This window comes from Squalius cephalus, assembly GCF_949319135.1.
Source record: "Squalius cephalus genome assembly, chromosome: 15".
NCBI classification, from domain to species: Eukaryota; Metazoa; Chordata; class Actinopteri; order Cypriniformes; family Leuciscidae; genus Squalius; species Squalius cephalus.
Window position 1 is genome coordinate 12,635,283 of NC_137136.1, and position 18,382 is coordinate 12,653,664.

At 38.5% G+C, this 18,382-nt stretch overlaps 2 protein-coding genes across 3 annotated transcripts; both read right to left on the reverse strand.

Annotated features, from left to right (window-relative positions):
* Positions 1 to 804: 804 nt before the first annotated feature.
* Positions 805 to 6,671, reverse strand: prdm13 (PR domain containing 13). The gene is made up of 4 exons (XM_079894469.1): positions 6,119 to 6,671; positions 4,392 to 4,523; positions 4,181 to 4,301; positions 805 to 2,733 (listed from the first exon to the last, which is right to left on the reverse strand). Exons 1-4 carry the CDS (start codon positions 6,257 to 6,259, stop codon positions 1,298 to 1,300), a joined length of 1,830 nt encoding a protein of 609 aa, XP_079750595.1. The 5' UTR covers positions 6,260 to 6,671; the 3' UTR covers positions 805 to 1,297.
* Positions 6,672 to 11,845: 5,174 nt separating this feature from the next.
* On the reverse strand, positions 11,846 to 16,531 carry LOC307172256 (desmin; the record flags this gene model as incomplete). Of its 2 annotated transcripts, none has more annotated exons than XM_079894470.1 (11): positions 11,846 to 12,004; positions 12,418 to 12,703; positions 12,740 to 12,891; positions 13,035 to 13,159; positions 13,243 to 13,353; positions 13,497 to 13,607; positions 13,788 to 13,922; positions 14,012 to 14,107; positions 14,204 to 14,323; positions 14,613 to 14,762; positions 15,301 to 15,489. In XM_079894470.1, the coding sequence occupies 11 exons, from the start codon at positions 15,445 to 15,447 to the stop codon at positions 11,917 to 11,919; spliced, it is 1,521 nt and encodes a 506-aa protein (XP_079750596.1). In that variant the 3' UTR covers positions 11,846 to 11,916. The 2 variants fall into 2 exon arrangements, with proteins under 2 accessions (XP_079750596.1, XP_079750597.1); XM_079894471.1 differs by adding an exon at positions 16,311 to 16,531 and having other exon boundaries at positions 11,847 to 12,004; positions 12,418 to 12,891; positions 15,301 to 15,454.
* Positions 16,532 to 18,382: the final 1,851 nt, after the last annotated feature.

Here is an 18,382-nt window from a genome sequence, read left to right on the forward strand (position 1 = left end):
AATCTTCATCCCCCAACCTTAACTAAGGGTAAATGTCTAACTTCATTGTGACTGTTTGCTTTTGTTCACAAATGGATAGACCTCCATTTATTCAGTCATGATGTAGTTGTTGACATTTTGCCTAAATATTATGAACTGATATATGGAAATAATTCATTTAGATAGCAAAGCTGCCAGTTGATATCAAAACATGAAAAAATGTTTTGCCAGGTTGCCTAACCTAAAAATGTGCTTTATTACATCTTAATTAACTGTTTATTCATGGAAAAAAATTATGACTGAATCAATGTGACTATTAGGTAATACAAAAGTAATTTAAAGATCTATATCAGGTAACAGCTGCCTTTAACCACTTTTTACAGTGAAGAAACCTGAGTTACTGAAAAGCATTAACCGCTAAGTAATTGTTTAACTAATCTGATGTCTGAGTGAGACTGCCTATAGAATGTGAACAATGCACTGTCAGTAAATCCAGAAAAATGTCATTTTCCTATCTTTCTGAAATATATGGATAAAAAAAATATTAGAGCCAACCGTTTGTTTCAGCCTATAAAGCAAAATAAGTAGCAGTCTAACCATGACATTTAGAACTATACCTTGCACATTTTAATTTATATTTAATCTTAAACTATATTTTTTCCATTTTATTTAAAAACGGACAGTGGGAGGATTTTTTTTTCTCTAGGAAAAATATGGTCAGATAAAATATCAATTAATAACAAAAACAACAACAATAATAATAATAAACGATACATCCTGTTTGACAAATGCTTTTCGACTAAATAGAAACACCAACATTTCTTTGAAACACCACTTTATTTTTATTGATAGGTGCCCGTTGTTCTGCAAAAATCATTTATACAGAATGAGTTAAATGCTTTTGGTAAAAAATAAAATAAAAAAGTGCGGATTTGACAGGTAATTCCAACGTTGTGTTATAAGGAAACGGTCAGACATTTTTAAAGAAAAGATGCACAGGAACATTTTTAAAGAAAAGATGACGCAAACGCATCGTTTGTGTGGCATAATCCCGTTATTATAAAGTGCAGCTCCACATTGAGGGCGCTGAGATGTAGCCTACTCAATACCAATAAGCATGTTATGAGATTATCTTCATGAGTGCCTCCTTCACATAATTATTTAATTTACTAGGGGAACATTTGCTTAGTCTGCAAGGTTTTCTTTTCACATTAATTTTTATAAAATAAACAAACAATTCATAACTAGTTTTATGTACATGCATAATTTAGCTACATAAGAGCAAAAGTCTATTTAAATATGTCCAGAAATTGGTCCATTAATCATTGTTTTTACTCGATTCTTGGTCGCTCTGATCATCTGTGAAGCAAACATCGACGTCGCTGTCGTTGTCGCTTTTTTGCTCGGCGTCCTCGAAGATGCCATCCATTTTGTCGTCGGATTTTTTGATGCTTTGCCCAGGATGCCTCGATTTGACGTGCCTCTCCAAATCTCGCCTGCGCACGAGCACCTTCCCGCAGAACTCGCACCTGTAGGGCGTGTTTCCCTCCGCGTGCAGTCGGATGTGTTTATTGAGATTGCTGGGATCGCCAAAAGGCCTAAAACACACTTTACATTTGAGTGGTTTGTAGCCTGTATGAGTCCTCATGTGAATCTTCAGCCCGTATTTTCGAGAGTACAGTTTGCCACAATAAAGACACAAATGTCCCTTTTTTGGCTTGCCCGAGTTTGGGTTCGATGCGGGCATAGACTCCAGTCGTGAACGGTTCTTCTCTACGGCGATTTCAGACAGCTGTTGCGTGTGCATTGCAATCTCCCTGTCGATATTCGTAATCGCGTTTAGATCTGGATTTAGAGCGGGCGCGCCGAAGTAGTCTGGGTATTTCAGCAGGTTGCCGAAGTGAAATTTCAGAGGGTAGTACGGGGAACTATAAAGGAGCTCTCCATTGTAAACCGTGAATGGCATGAGGGGTATGTTGCAGTCTCCATTGTAGGATTTTCCACCATCAAACTGTGGCAAGGAGAACCTCTCGAAGTGAAACCCGGCCGGAAGCTGGGAGTAGCGCGAGGGCGACAGGGTAGGGTGCATGCGGTTGTCAACGTGCTTGAAAGCTGAAGTCTCCTCAAAATGTGGCAGTAGAGGAAAGCCACGGATGGTGTTTGCGCAGGGGATCACGGGAGGGGTGCTGTCCATGGTGTGCGCGCATTTTGAGGGATGAACGTTTGGTTCGTTTAGGGTGCGCACTGACTTGATGTTTCCCAGCAGTTTACTGAACCCAATACTGTTTGGTTTCCCATTGGGCTCATCTCTCGCGACCTCAGCCGGGGAGATCTTTGAAAGTCCCATTGGTTTGAAAGCAGAGCGCACGCCGGGATGGAAACCCATGCTGTTGAGCACAGACGATGTCCCGCCGAGGCCCAGGATGTGTCCTGGGTTCCTGGCCGAGGTCACGCTCATGTCAAGGGCCCTGTCCTGCTCCTCTGCGCTGGGTTTTTTGGATAGTCCCGTTTTATTGGCGAACGGTTTCAATGCGTCTGACATGAAGGTGCTGTGGCCGATTCGTGGAGAGGACGACATATTCGGGATGTCCCCTGATTTCGGAGATCTGTTGAAGTTGTCTGTGCCTCTCACTTGCTCGTTGCTCACCAAACTTCTGCCGTTGCTCAACGCACAGTGGAAATGCACGTGAGCTTTCAGGGTGTTCGGGTATTTGAATATTCTCCAGCAGTACCAGCAAATGTAGCGCTCCTCGCCTGAAACAAAAAATAAAAAAGCAATTAAATTACGTTATTCTCAGATACAACACTCTTAAATTGCATTAGGAAAATGTTTTACAATTAGATTTCATTGGAGACTCTTTTTGAAATAAAACTCAAATAGTGCGTCAAAGATGTTTTAATCTCTAGAGCACCACTATAACAAATCAAGAACGACTGTAAATGATTCTTGTTGACAGGATGGCCTTTTGCTGAATATGATAGCCTGCAGTCATGACTTTTTATCACCGCGCCTTGGTCACGTTGGCATGACACCAGTTGGGCAGTCTGGGGTCAATGATATAGATGTAATGATTTTGTAATCCTCAAAACCCCGTTGTTTATTGTCACTATCAAAAGAGCAAGCGCCGGCCCAATCTGGCGCTTACAAACCAATACATTTCAATAGGGACTTTCCCTGTGCGCTTTCCCGTGGAATTGACGGCAGCTGTTGCTTGAAATCGCGAGTCGCATAAGACAATGAGGCTGGCCCATCTGTTGACGCTGGAGAATAGGAAGCGTATGTCAAGGAGCGCACCGTGTATTGGCCCGAGAGCAGCGCTCACAGTACAGCGTCGCAAATCAGGGCAATATACATCCCACATAAAAGTTTGCATTCACTAGCAAACAATACATTATGCAGCCAGCTAATTTACCGTAGAGCACCTTTTTGAATGTATTTGCTTTTGAATACATGAATATTAATGGCTAGATGACATTTGTTAACCCTCGCTGAACTACACCGCGCATCAGCCCAGGAGAGCACATCCAGGACTTTATTAGTGAATACAACTAATTAAGAGAGATAATACATACAGACCGTAGCTGAGCATGAATGATCAATCATATGTAAATATATAGCAAATACAGTAGCCTGCAGCGTGTGTGTGTGTGTGTACTCTACTCAATAATTCTCAACCAATCACTATGAGTTACTGCCCCAGACGCCAGACCTTTCGATTTACTAACTAAACTGGATAATCTGACAACATTCTCAGATAAGCCTATTAAATCGGATTTGGCTTTGATTGTGCTGGTGGCCGTGTTGCTTAAAAAATCGTTCATCAAAACTAATTTACTATTAGTTTTAACAATATATAATATAATATAATATAATATAATATAATATAATATAATATAATATAATATAATATAATAATGTGCTTATTTAGGCTAATTTGGTAATACACTGTCGCTTTATTTGATAATTGCAAAATTACCGGAATTTCATTCGGGATCTTTTTTACGCTATATATGCATTTTGATTATTATTATTTTTTTAAATCGTAATTTGAATGACTATATAGCCTACAGCTTGTAGGGTATTTTGTATTTCTGAAATGTATCCAAGTAAAGTGAAAAGGTCTGAGGTATTCTCTACTTCAAGAATTATCTTTAATTATTGCACATTTCTAAATAAACGAAATTATGACGCACGTCTCACCTTTTTCGTCATGAGTTGGAGTTGCAGTCGTAGGAATGTCAAACCATTGCGCCAGTGCGTTGGAATACCAAACGCTCAATTCCTCTCCAGTCTGTATTTCTCTCATCACACGGTAGAATATCTTTCGAAAAGAAGGAAATAATTTAGAATAGTATTAGAAATAGTCTGTAATTTACATTGGATCAAATTCATTATTTTTTTCCTTTCTCACCTGTCCTCCAGGTAAATCCGAGACTGCCTCGAGGTTCTGTTCTTGACTGTTCCTGGCCGCGCGTATTAACCCGATCCAATCTGGAACTGCGCTGCCAGACTCATCCACGAATTCTCCCCTGACCAGACGAATCTACAAATACAAATTTCAACATGAATAACATAATATTGTTTAATTGGTTCACAACGAAAGGTAGCTAAAATAGTCAAACTCTTCAGTGAATTTGAATTATAAAATTGGCTCATGATGTCTGCCTCCTGTGAAGCGGTTGAGTATATATATATATATATATATATTTATTTATTTATTTATTTATAATTTTTATGTAAAAATGTATACACATATATATTTATATATATATATATACCTAATATTCTTTGTTGTCTTTTTGTTTTCTCCCCACGCATTTTTAATTATATCACCCCAAGGTATTTCAAACAAAAGCGCGTTAATGTCGTTTTATTCGGTCTATTAGACAATGGTGATAATTTTACAAGGAACAGGCCACATAATTGAGTTGATATGAGAAACGAATTTGAAGAGTGTCAAAGCATTTCCATTCTGTTCAAACAAATTAAAGATTAAAGCGTGACATTTGACACGGAGATTGCACCTGATGATCGCCCATGGCCCGCGGCGTTGCATTTACGCGCATCAATCACAGAAGCAGACAGCGGAAAGAGCTCCAGTCTATTTACAACTTATTTAGGAAAGTGAAAGCCGTTTACATGCAACGCCTTTTAAACCCATTTGATTTACGAATATTCCACATTTAATTTTTTTAAAATATATTTAATATTTATACATTTAATTTTTTTTAAATAAAATACATTGGCCATATTGTGATTTTATACTAACATTTAATATAATGTTTCAGTTAAATTTAATCAAGATTTTATATACTGATCGGTTAATTGTCTGATTTACTGTTATCTTTATCGAAATAAATTGGTACTTGGGAAAAACCAGCCCTCAAGCCTTTGAAATGTAATAGGGTAGAAGGCATGAAATCTCGGCCAGAAACTCAGGTCACCCTATTAAGGCGGTTAAGTAAAAGAATGACATGTTGTCCTGCTAATATAACTCAATTATTTCTAACCTGACAGCACAAACCAATTAATACAAGGATGCTTTATGAAGAGTGACAGGTCAGCATCGAGACTTGGAAAAGTAAAGTGCACTAACTTTTTTTTTTTTTAACTGTATAAATAATTACTTATAAATGTATAAAAAAAATGTTTTTAAAAGATACTTTGTTTTCTTTGATTTAGACTTTTTTTCAGATTAAAGCGTTATCATTATTATTATTATTATTATTAGGAGTAGTAGTAGTAGTTGTTGTAGTTGTTGTAGTAGTAGTAGTAGTAGTAGTAGTAGAAACAATATAATCAAAATATAATAATAATAATAATAATAATAATAGTAGTAGTTGTTATTATTATTATTATTTTTATTATTATTAGTGTATTTTATTTGTGCTTGTATGTAGGTGTCATTCAATAAATTAAATTAAAAGCTGCAGAATAAAATACAAATGTGAGAGGCATATTTGCAGGGATAATCTATTCTACAGTGTACAATATTTTGCACATCTTGTTTAAAATGTCCCGAATGCATAATTCACATTTCCCTCGGTGTGCATTTTATAAAAACTTTCAAAAGTCATAATGAAATGTTCAACATTCTAATCTTTCTTAAAGAGCGCGTTGGAAACGAATCAAACTAACCTTCTTTTTCACTCCAAGTTCCTTGCGGTCCGAAACATACTTCCCGAGTTTGAAGATGCCCGGGACCGGACCTATCCGAAGCCCGGCTGGGATGCTACAGTCAGCGAACAAACTGATAGTGGGTGTCCGAGTCGCTTGCATGGCTTGCTCTGTGTGGGGCTGAGCTATCCGAACCAGGACGATCAAGCAGCCACTGATTGAGATGAGCAGAGAGTCTGAGATGAGGACAGACTAATATCCGCCCGCCAAGTGACGCGGTGGCGTGTGTGATCCGGCTTTTCTTATGGCGCAGTCAGGTTCCCCTCGGCACATTAATGCGCAAGGGCGAGCAGCGCGCTATGAGAGAGTTGCGCTCTTTTAGCAGCTGTAGAACCCTCCGAAATAGTCACATGGAGACTTTCCCTCACCCTCACGCATAATGAACCGCTCCAAACGGTCAAGAGACAATAGGCCCCAGCGACCTTCCCATCCCCAAAATCCAATTTGTCAAGGGCAGAGAAAAGAGAGTGCAGAATCAAAGGTCTGGCGCAACCATTAATCCTCAGCATGTGGCTTTGTCCGTCAGACAGTTCCGATATTTTAAGTGACAAATCCACTGTATAATTTCTCCATAAATTCTCTCCCCCTTTATTGTTCCTATACAAACCAGTTTTTGGAAATCAGTGACTACTTTAAATCTACTTGGCTGCATCCTTTTAGGTTTTATGTACTTCAAAGCTCTTTATTCTCTCCCTGGCTGCATTGTCTGTTGCCGTTTCAACAAAAGGAGCAGGAATGTTTGGGAGACTTGTTAACTTCTATTGACTCCCGGCGTGTGCCGTGCTGGGACCGGGCAGGTACTCAACGGGAGAACCAGCCAAAAAAATAAGGGCCGCTTTCAAAATAACCACCACCTTATCATTTCACACTTTTTTGACAACAGGTCACGTATCAGGATGGTCGCATTCAGTTTTGATGAAGCGCCCTGCACGGCTCTAGAACTAATGGAGAGGAGAAAAAAAGATTTGATAAAAAGAAAAGAACAGAAAATCCTGTGCAAGACAGTTAGTTTCTGCTTGCGAATGTTTAATCTTTTAGCAGCTTTATACTTGTATTGAATAGTTTCAAGGGGAAAGCAATACTATTTTCTAAGTTCATTTTATCCATCCAACATTCAGATAAAGTGATCATTTTAGCCTCTACGAATTAATCCACTTGGCCTATGGAACAGGCATTGCTCTTTTGAATACAAAGTTACTAAAGAGTTCAAACATCATAATAAATAACAATTTAGTGTTTTATGTTATCATTTAGACATGTGTCAAGAAGAGAACACATGGCACTCTGATTTCACTCATGCAGGAGCATTGGGTGGAGGGACCACTGGTTTTAAAACTTCATTTGACCTCTTTGATCGTGGCCCTCAATGACTGAACAGAGGCCGAAGGGAAGAAACAAGAATTTGTGGGCGATAAATTCAAGCCATGAACATGTCCCGCTAACCTCTGCCCTGGCGACTCTGCGATGACACTACGCTGTAATTGGAGAAGCAGAGGTGGGATTTCTTTCTTCGGGAAAAGGTACCCCACTGCTCCTTTCTAGGAGTCTTCTCTTTGGGCTCCTTAATGAGTCAAAGAGCGTGAACGACACGCGAACAATTTTTGAATAGGCGCATGCAAAGGCCGGCTGTGCGCTGCGTTATTTATTAATGTTGCCATTTGTGACTGGTTCCCATCCGCTCTGCAACAGCGGGTCCGGCCTCTACAGCTCTCACACCAGCCGGGCCCATTCTCATTCTCGTCTTGTGTCTTTAAAGTCGAAGTTCTCCAACTAATAAATTGTGCACAAAGGCGGAAACGGGGACGTTTTCTTTTCTGTCCTCCTAACCGGGAAAAGCAAAGGGTGAAAGTCATCCCAAAGCGCTCATTGGAGCAGGGGTTTTGGAAGCTAAAGCAGTGTTCAGAGCAAATGGGATGGAAAATTAAATGAAATCAAATAGCTTGAACGCTCGCATTGTCCCCTGTCTTTTAAATGGCACATTAATTACACGGCAGCAGCTTTATTTCGGAACAATATTGTGGACCCAAACAGAGCATTCCAGAACATTTTTTTTACCGTCGGATTGTGAGATTCGGAGAAAGTGGTCAAGTGGTTGAAAGCATTTTCTCAGGGTCTCAGCGTTACAATTCGAGCTAAATGTGGGATTTGATTTAACAGGTTGCCAAATAATGAAGCATGAATGTAGGGTAACAGCGACTGTGTGAAGAACTGCAGTGTCCCACCAGGGGTTTCATTCATGCGTCCAAACTGGGCTTGAGTGCCAAGGGTTCACCACTCTATCTGAACGATGCACAATGCCCGACGTCTATAGAAAACATTTTTTTACGCCGACCATAAACGCTCTGCCATCCAAACTCCTTTTGTAGGCTCTTTCTTTTCTCATCGTTTTTCTTTCATTCCCAGTGCAAACAAGGAAAACGTTTTGTAGGCTATACAAATCATTTGCTGCATTTCTCTTTACTTTAGTTGTATACGTCAACATTCCATGGCTTAATAGCATAATAGGCTATAATGAAGCTAATGTATGCTGCAAGAAACAAAAGTGAGACATTTTTTTCGATTCATTTATTTATTTATTTAACATGAACGAAAATATGTTTTCCTACAAATATTAATCTTGCATGGCTGTTTGTATGCGCTTAACCTACTCGCTCTTGTTGCGGGAAAGTGCAAGCCTCACAAAGGGCGGACCAGCTGCGTCGCAGATAGGGGATGCGGGTGGGACATTAGTGACGCGATTGAATAGTAATTATGCTTGTATGGGAGTCCCACCAGATGACATGATTGGGATTTTAACCCAGACTAATATTCAAAGTCGCATTAGAAAGTGGCGAGATAAGTGGCTCCTGATTTGACTCTGTTCATGCGTGCTCCCATTTCTAAATGCTCTCAAAAGAAAGGGGGCTGCTTCGTTTCAGTATTCAAAGCCTGAACAAAGTTAGCTCTGCCTTTTGAACCGAATTTCCCCAACTTTACCTCTCTTGTCCCAGTTGAAAGGCCTCGCATAATGGGGTGTAAACTTGTCTGAATTGAAATGTTTCGGTGTACCTTATAAATTCATACCCTTTTTCACTCGAGCGCGTAAGAATGAACCTTCAGTCTATCCGATTCTCTCTGCTGTTGAACGCCTTTACCGCGAGCTCTATTTGTGAAGTTCATTTTTAGGCAAATGTATTCAGGGGAGGATTGCAGTGAATAGTTCTGTGTGTCAGCCGGGCCTAATTGGGATTAAAGCACTAAAACCATATGCAAAAAGTGACAGGATTTCTCAGGTTTTAGAGAGCACCAACTTTTGCCCCCTTTTAATCCTCAGATCATTTAAGTGGACGCTGGGAAAAAAAAAAGACTGAGGGAGTTTTGTGGGATGCTATGTACAGACAGATCATTAGTTATTCCGTTGACGAGATTCTTTAAAGTCATGGATTGAAAACATTTTGAATAATTTGAATGACATTTTCTGATGATCTGAAAACTAAACTATTCTAAAATAATCTTCAGGTAGGCAGGCTAAATATGTGGTTCTGGATATAATTTGTGAGGATTTTTTTTTTTTTTTTTTTTTTTTTGTGAGGAGTCCTGAATGAGGCCTAAGGTTTATTTAACATAGAAAATCCCTGTTTCACCATTTTGGATGAGAAATCACACTTCTTTTTTCTCACAATATTTATTTTCGATCAAAATAAATGGAAATAGGTTTAAATTAATAAATCGTCTTTAAAGGAAAACAACTGATTTTTCGCATTGATTCTAATAAGCTGTAATGACCATATTTAAATCCTTTTTCAGCAGCACTCGGTGTTCATGTGGCCTGGCAGGACCCTGGATAGCTCCCGTCTTTGAAAGGTCACTAGCCACTCACGTAAACGCAGCTAATTATATTGATAATGCACGCATGCAGGCAATGCATGAGGCAGATCATTTTTATCATGCCGTAGTGCATATCACCAACTTTACAACGCCTATAGCTCGGAATGCATTTTACATGACTGGCAAAATTCATACTAATGATATGAATCAGCGACCATCACTGAAGACTGTCTGTAGCAACCTCATTAATGGACAGGATTGACATTTCTGGGTTTTTCATAATGTCCATTTCTGCGGAGAAACAATGCAAGGCAAGTACTGGCCGTTAATTGCGCCTCCGTTTCGGGTGGGATGAGCTTGTGGAAATGATGACCGTAGCTAAAGTAATGAGGGGCTATTGATTAACCCGATATGTTCAAGACCCTGAATTTTTCCAGTGCTGTCAATTAAAAAAAAAGCGAAATCTAGCGAACTAGGCTGAGATATGTACAGTATAATAATTGTAATAATAACAATAAAACAATTACTTATTTTTTTTCGGTATTAAAAATGACACAAAACTGCTGTCACAACGAACTATCCTATTTAGACAAACTACTAAATGACTGGATAGCTGTTTTAATGTATTTTAATCCGGTATAATCCCTTTTTCTTTGGATTGAATTAGTATTGTAATCCCAGAGGGCCTGTGATTCTCCCAAATCTGCTAATCACATGACCTTAAATCCCCACTTACAATGTAAAACAAAAAGTCAACAGTGAGGTTAATTACATTGTGTATTTGAGCTATACAATAATACATTTTGTTTATGTGTGAATTTAAAATGATAAATTAGTGTAATTTATTTGATAGGAATATGATAAATACAATAAAATATGAAGGTTTCATTTGTTAACGTTAGTTAACATCAATGAACAATACTTCTACAGCATTTATTAGTCTCAAGTTAATCTCAACATTTACCAATATATTTTTAAGATCAAATGTTTTATAACTAAAAAAATTAATAAATGCTGTAAGAATATATTGTTCATTGTTCATGTTGGTTAAGGCAATAACTAATGTTAACAAATGAGACCTTATTGTAAAGTGTTACCACCACTTGTCTTTATTTTCTCCAGTCAGTCTGTCTTTGTACATGCACTAAAATTCACACAAATCCTATGACACTGTGAAGAGGCCTTTGAATTATTTTCTCTCTTTTCAGATATTGGATATTTCCTTCAATATTTAGACTTCCTTGTCTTAATTGATTAGTTAGCAACAGTCACACGTTTTAGTGCTTGTTGTGAGCATTTATCTTTTGTTTGCTGTAGTGGACTATTGACTCAAGTGTGGTTTGTCAGTGCTCAGGCTCGTGATCTGAAAGTTGTTTTGAATCGAATCATCAGTTTCAAGTCTAAATGCATATTTTTAATTGGATAAATTGTGTCAACATGCTGCTTTTGCCGACAGTAGTTTTATGTAGTTTAAGTACTCCAGTGCACATCTACCTCACACTTCTAGAAAGTTTTGAGTGTTTGGACATTTTCCAGAGTGAACCGATCAAGATGGATCAGATGCAGATGAAGAGGGCAGATTTAGATAGAATGGGGCCATAGTGAGCGTGATTCTTGTTGTGGCAGTATACCGTACAGCTTGGGGTTCCCCTTTGGCCAAAGAATCAAGGTCATAAACTGAGCCTTGAGTGACACAATCACACTCCCTTAAGAAGTGTTCCTGTCTATTCCTTCCTCCTCATAAACAGTCATAAGGTGCCCAGCATTTTACACCTGTTGATATTGTGTAAAAGCGGATTTTATGCACAGACAATGTTGAAACAAAACCCACAAAAGGACATGATGCTCAGAGCTTTATTTCCATTTGTGGACAAGCAATGCAAGACGCAAGCTGATCTTTGAGTAGTAAGGCACACGCATCTGAAGGCATGACTGGTGAGCAGAAAACACCACTACTCAGCATCATCTGCTGCTCCAGAGATGGAATAAGATTTCTCCTGTGTGTTGCTCTCCAGAACGTCATCCTCGGTTTTAACTGTTCTGTGGGAGAAAACAATGCAATTCATTCAGCAGGCTAAAATGAAACTCTAAAATATTAATTCTATTTTACTTTATATCACTCTGCAGTATCTGTTACATTTTCTTTGTTTATTTTAGTTTATTGATAGAATGCTTAAATTTATTTTTATTTTGCCATCACTCTCAGAAAAAAAGGTACAAAAGCTGTCAGGGTGGTGCCCTTTCAAAAGAGTACTGCCCTAGTGACAGCTTTTCTACCTTTTATGTGCAGAGATATTTGAGAGAGGACATGGAACACTGTGGAATGGGATACAGGGAGTGAGATGGGAATATGATTCATGGCCAGAATTGAACCCAAGTTTCTGCACAAACACCACAGAATGAGCACATGTGCAAAACCACAGTTTTGACAGAACGCTTTATTTTAATGCTACCTGATAAGCACAGTCTTCCTCTCTGTCATCTCCACAGCCTGCTCTTGATTATAGTCGACAGTGGTGCCTGGGCCGCCAACCCCACCGGTGATCCCATTGACAAAACCTCCGTCATTACCTCCGGGAAGACCTCCAGCAAGACCACCACCAATGCCTCCTCCAAGACCTGTGCCAAGACCACCACCAAGACCTCCAGCAACACCACCTCCAGTGCTTCCTCCAAGACCTGTGGCAGGGCTGCCACCAAGACTTCCTCCAAGACCTGTGCCAAGACCACCACCTAGACCTCCGCCAACACCACCGCCAATGCCTCCTCCTAGACCTGTGGCAGGACCACCACCCGCTCTATCAGCAACTCCTGCAACACCTGTGGCTCTAGCACTGTGAACACTCATGCTGCCACTCATGAGGGACATGGTTTGCATGCTCTGGACCATGGAAGACAGACGAGAGTCCTCACCCTCAATGAGCTTCCTGTGAACAACAATTGAGGAGGAAGAACTGAAGAAAATGGCACTTTTCGAAATGATTATATTCTAGTATATTTTACTCTAAAAGATAAGTGTTGTGGGATTAACTGTTTTATGTGATCAAATATTTAAGTTGCTAAAAGCTACCTGTATGTGGTAATTTCAATCTCGAGGGACATCTTCACATTGAGCAGATCTTGGTATTCACGCAGGAGCAGCGCTATCTTCTGTTTGGAGGATTTCAGCTCAAGCTGCAAGGCCTCAATTCTTGCCTGTCAGAAGTGTTTATATAATTTATGCTTGAATTTCTTTCTTCAATTTTTACTTTACATGTAGGCCAAATGATATGTCTCACCTGGAATTCTTCTAGTTCTTTTCTGTACTTTTCCTGAGTCTCACGGATCTGTGCTTCCAAAGCCTCATTTTTGGTTTTCAAAGAGTCCAAGTCACGCTCCTTATTTTGAATCTAAAAAACAAGAGGGAACAATGAATACTGTAATAATTTTAGACATTATTTGTTATTTTACTACTGTTATAGTAAAAATCAACAAAGTATCAAAGATTTATTGCCCAATGTAAGCATGTTAAAGAAAGATCATTAATACTTACATCTTTCTTCGCAGTGACAATTTCCTCTCTCACGCTTCGCACCTTGTCCACATGTTTTGTTGTTTTGTTGTTGAGATCTTCAAATTTATTTTTATACCAAGAATCCATTTCCTGTAGACAAATGAAAAGTAGTTTTGTTAATATGGAGACTAGGGAGTGTTGTAACATATTTTGTTTAAACTGCAGTGTTATTCCTTTAATAAAAACTTCTCGCAGACTGTGTATTCAATGCTCATCAGCCTCCTCATTTCCAAACATTTTAAACAATATTTGTAATTTAAAAATACCCACCTGTAAGTTCTTAGCTGCAATGTCATCATACTGGTGTTGGATCTGCTTGAGAGCGCTTGAGAGGTCGGGGAGACTGTAGACGTCTAATGCTGTGGCGTGGGCTGCGTATATCTGTTTCAGAAGCTCGTCGATTTCCTGCAAGCGTGCGGTTTGAAATATTAAAACATTTCGATTTTATTTATCAGGTGCAAGTATAATTATTTTTGTGATTTAATTTTTTTTACCTGTTTGTGCACTCTCTGAAGGAATTCTATTTCCACCTCCAGATTTTCTAGTTGCTTCTCCAAAGCAATGCGCGCGGAGGTGGCGGCGTCCACATCCTGAAAATAGAAAAGATGTACTGAAGAGATCTCATTCTATCACATTTCTTTGTTAATAAAGATAAATGTTATAAGGTAATTTGATGGGAATCATACCGGACGGAAAGCTTCAATGTCAAGCTCGGCTTTCCTCCTCATCTCTAAGGCCTCCTCATATTTAATCTTAATCATCGCCAACTGATCCGCCATAGCATCCTTTGCAGCAATAGCAATGTCCTTTAAAAATTAATTGGAAGCATTATTATCACAATTCATAGACTTGTCGAAGTCAGAGACTATTTCTCCTCACTTCGAATTATCGCCTCAGAGTTGCTTATCAAAGACAACATTGAGCAACATTTGTGTAAATATGTATCCTATTAATATTTTATGGATGGGCTAATTCTATATAGACTTGTATGGCTGAATATTAATTAACTAGGCCTACATTTATTGTAGCCGTTTTTAAAAATATGATTTATTTATGAATTATGATTATTATATAACGATTTGTTCAAATGATTACCCGCTGCACTCTCATCTGGTCAGCCAGCCTCTTCAGCTCCTTGAGTTGCTCCTCGTACAGCAAGCGGAGGCCGGTGGGCTTCAAGAATCGATTCTTCAGGGACTCGATTTCCGTCTCCAACAATTTGTTTTGCTGCTCAAGCGACCGGACCTTTGTTTCGACAGGAGAACAAGAAGACAGTACGCGTGTTATGTGCCCTGTCTGTATCTGTATGTCCACAGAAGTGCGAATAATGCGCTTTATCTCGTGGGCCAGCAGTGGCATTTGCACTGCCAGCGAGCAATAACAGCATTCAACCGTGGCCAAATCAGACAAATGCTGTCAAAGATGGCTCTAAAAATGAGGCTCGTCTCCAAGAGCATTAAGAGCAATGTTAAAGAATGTAAAATATATAGCATATTTGTTAGGCTATCAATTCTAGTAGCTTATGATGTTATAACTAATGTGACATAGGCTAATTGATACATCCATGGAATCTTTTTATTTCACAAAAAGTTCTTTGTGGTCATAGTGGCTCTTTAGATCATAAAAATGTTCTTCGTGTTAAGAAAAAAAAATCTATTAAAAGGTTCACTGAATGGAACAATTTTTTTTTTTTTTAAAGAGTGGATAAAAGTGCTGCCAAAGCTTTGTGTGTGAGATCTAAATGTTTCAAATTGCACCAAGTGCATATTCATTGTACACTTGCCTTCTCAATGTATGCTGCCAGTCGGTCATTGAGCAGAATCATTTCTTGTTTCTCACTGGTTCGTGTGCTGAGGAATTCACGGTTTTCTGCAGCAGCCTGGTCGAGATCGAACCCTGCACCCCCTCCACTGAGACAGATGGCTCCCATTCCGACACTGCAATCAATTCAGTTAGCATAACTTGAATTTCAAGGTAAAACACCATGAGACCAACTGTAAGTGAATGCAGCGTGTTACTGTTATTGTGAAGATTCATTTATTTGTCACTTTGGGTTTAGGCCTATCATAGGTCACGGTCACACAGAGCGCTCGAGTCTCCTAGAGGCTTTGTGTGATTTGTAACGGATCAATAGCCTATAAGTCAAATGAAAAAGAAAGTGTGTTCTAACAAAGCAATTATTTGCCACCAGTCAATAGTAGGCTACTAATTAAATAGGAAACTCGAAAAGTAAAGTCAAAATATTAAAGCCACCTTTTGCAAACAACCCAGTTTTTATGTAAGTTTTATATTGAGGTCGATTTAAAAATATCTTAACTCATATAGCCTATATAATCTGTATAAATAATCATTATTATAAGACAAAATATAGGCCTAAATAAGAAAAATCATGAGGACAAAAATAACAACAAAAAAGTCTCTATAATGGAAAATTGAGTTTTAAGCATGTATATTTACACAAATATTTTAAGTAATTGTATTATTAGATATTTTATTAAATATTTGCCATGTGTAATACTACAAAAATGATATACAAAAAAACTATATACAAAAACTTGCATGGAATTTATTCACAAAAACACATGTGTATTAATGTTATTTGTGTAAGCAAATATATAACTTACACATGTATATAACATTTGTAAGTTACACTGTGCACCTCCTATAAATAACAGAAATCATTCATTCCATTGCTAGATAAAACGTTTATTCTCCTCAATTGGTTTAACAAATTGCATGAAGTGTAATGCATGATGTTCAGTATTGTTCCTTTGCTTCATGTGCGATGCTTACCCAGTCATGAGGGGCTGGCTGCGTGAGGATGAGATGGTCCTCCGTCCCATGGCCATGCTGCTTCTCACAGCGGTGGCGTTACGGGAGTAGCTGGCTGAACGGCACCTCCCCGCATCCCGTCTGACGGGAGAAGGGCTGCTGACCCTCACCTGGTAAGAGGAGGTGCTGGTGTCCTCGAAATGCCGGCGATAGGATGAGATTCTTTCTGGGCTGCGACTCATCATTGATCAGTGGCTAAACTTTAAGGCCTTACTTTGTTGATCTTCCTTTTGCAAGCTCTGTTCACAGATCCACACTCCCAGAGGTCCAGGCATTTTATACTCCGCTATAAACATGAGTCAGTGCTTTGGGAATGTTGAGCCTCTGCACCATCAAGAAATGGGCCAGTCACTCAAACATCTGTCAGGGTCTTGAGAGGTGTTGAATGGAGGGTTAAATTAAGAGGCAGTCGTGATGTTGATGTGCTTTGATATGTAGGGATTTTAATTACACATGCTTCTAGACAGAGCAAGAAATAGTGTCACGGGGTCAATCTGTGCAAAGGGATACTGATATGTGAGAGATGACATTAATCTGGTCACTATTTACATGGAAGTATGTGCAAAAATGAGAAATTCGAAGGGAAACGAACCCCAATGTTTTTCTAAGGCCTGTCTGAGATTCACGGTTGAGATGACTAAAGGATTTAAGTGGGAAGTCCTCACAGTCTTTTTAATCATAATCTGAAGAACCTAAAATAATTATTTTCCCTTAAAAAGGTGCAGATAGAGTATCGGCCGAATTATGCTCTAATGTTTTCTTCATGACACAAGGCTGCTGGGTTTTTTTTTTTGTGCTGACAGAATGTGGTTTATGAGATTCTTTCCAACGATCTAAGATTTGCCAGCCATGTGGGAGGAAGGCTGGGTCTGCATCTCTCTGAGATGTGAACAGTGGCTAAATGAGCTGAATCACTCAGGCGTTATTTTACTCCTGCTATCTCATTCAATTACAGTACATTAGTCATTCCTGTAGCAGTGCTCATATACAGAAAATAACAATGACACCATTGATAAAGACAATAGGCTAGCCTCTTTATTGGCAATAATAAGGCACTATTGTCTTTGTCCATTTTTTGTTGATGCTGCATTGCTTATATATATATATTTTTAGATTTATCAGTGAAAACAGCTTTATCACATTCACATTAATGGCACACATAATTCCTTATAATCGGACACATATGGCTCAAAGACACATGCTAGTGTGTAAGAAATTCTGATGATATTATAAAATGGCAGTACAAGCTGTTGTTGTCATAAGTCACAGATGACATTGCAACTTGTATAGGACAATAACAAAGTCTTATAAAGTGCCAGTCAGATTATGCATGGTGAAGAGGGTTTTCTTATTTGTAAGGTAGAAGTTGTTGAAAAAGTTTGGAATCGGTAAGATGTAATGTTTTTGAAAGAAGTCTCTTATGCTCACTGCATTTATTCGGTTAAAAGTAGTAAAACAGTAACATTGTGATATAATATTAGAATTAAAAATAACTGTTTTAATATATTTTAAAATGTAATTTATTTTTGTGATGGAAAAACTGAATTTTCGGCATTGTTACTCTTCTTCAGTGTCACATGATCATTCAATATTCTGATTTGCTGCTCAAAAAAACATTTCTTATTATTGTTCAAATGGTTGTGCTGCTTAATATCTTTGTTAAAACCATGATCCATTGTTTTCCAGATTTGTTGATGAATAGAAAGTTCAAAAGAACAGGATTTATTTCAAGAAATCTTTTGAAACATAATGAATGACTTTACTGTCTTTTTTGAACAATTTAATGCTGCCTTGCTGCATAAAAGGGCTATTTCTTTCTAAATAAGTATAGGCCTATATTGCACATAAACCAGCAATTAAAGTGTTTTGTCTTGGTAGTTGTCTCTCACTAGATTACATATATTATGTTTACATTAGATTTTTATATTTTGGTGAGCAATTCCACTCTCAGAAAAAAAGGTACAAAAGCTGTCACTGGGACAGTACCCTTCAAAAGGGTTCTAATATGTACCAATTAGGTACTAATATGTACA

Excerpts from the sequence above, each read along its gene's own strand:
- prdm13 (XM_079894469.1), bottom strand. The coding sequence starts at position 6,259 with ATGCAAGCGACTCGGACACCCACTATCAGTTTGTTCGCTGACTGTAGC. Across the intron at positions 4,302-4,391 it reads CGGATTTACCTGGAGGACAG|ATATTCTACCGTGTGATGAG; the intron begins GTGAGAAAGGAA and ends TCTTTTCGAAAG. Across the intron at positions 2,734-4,180 it reads TCCAACTCATGACGAAAAAG|GCGAGGAGCGCTACATTTGC; the intron begins GTGAGACGTGCG and ends TTTTTGTTTCAG.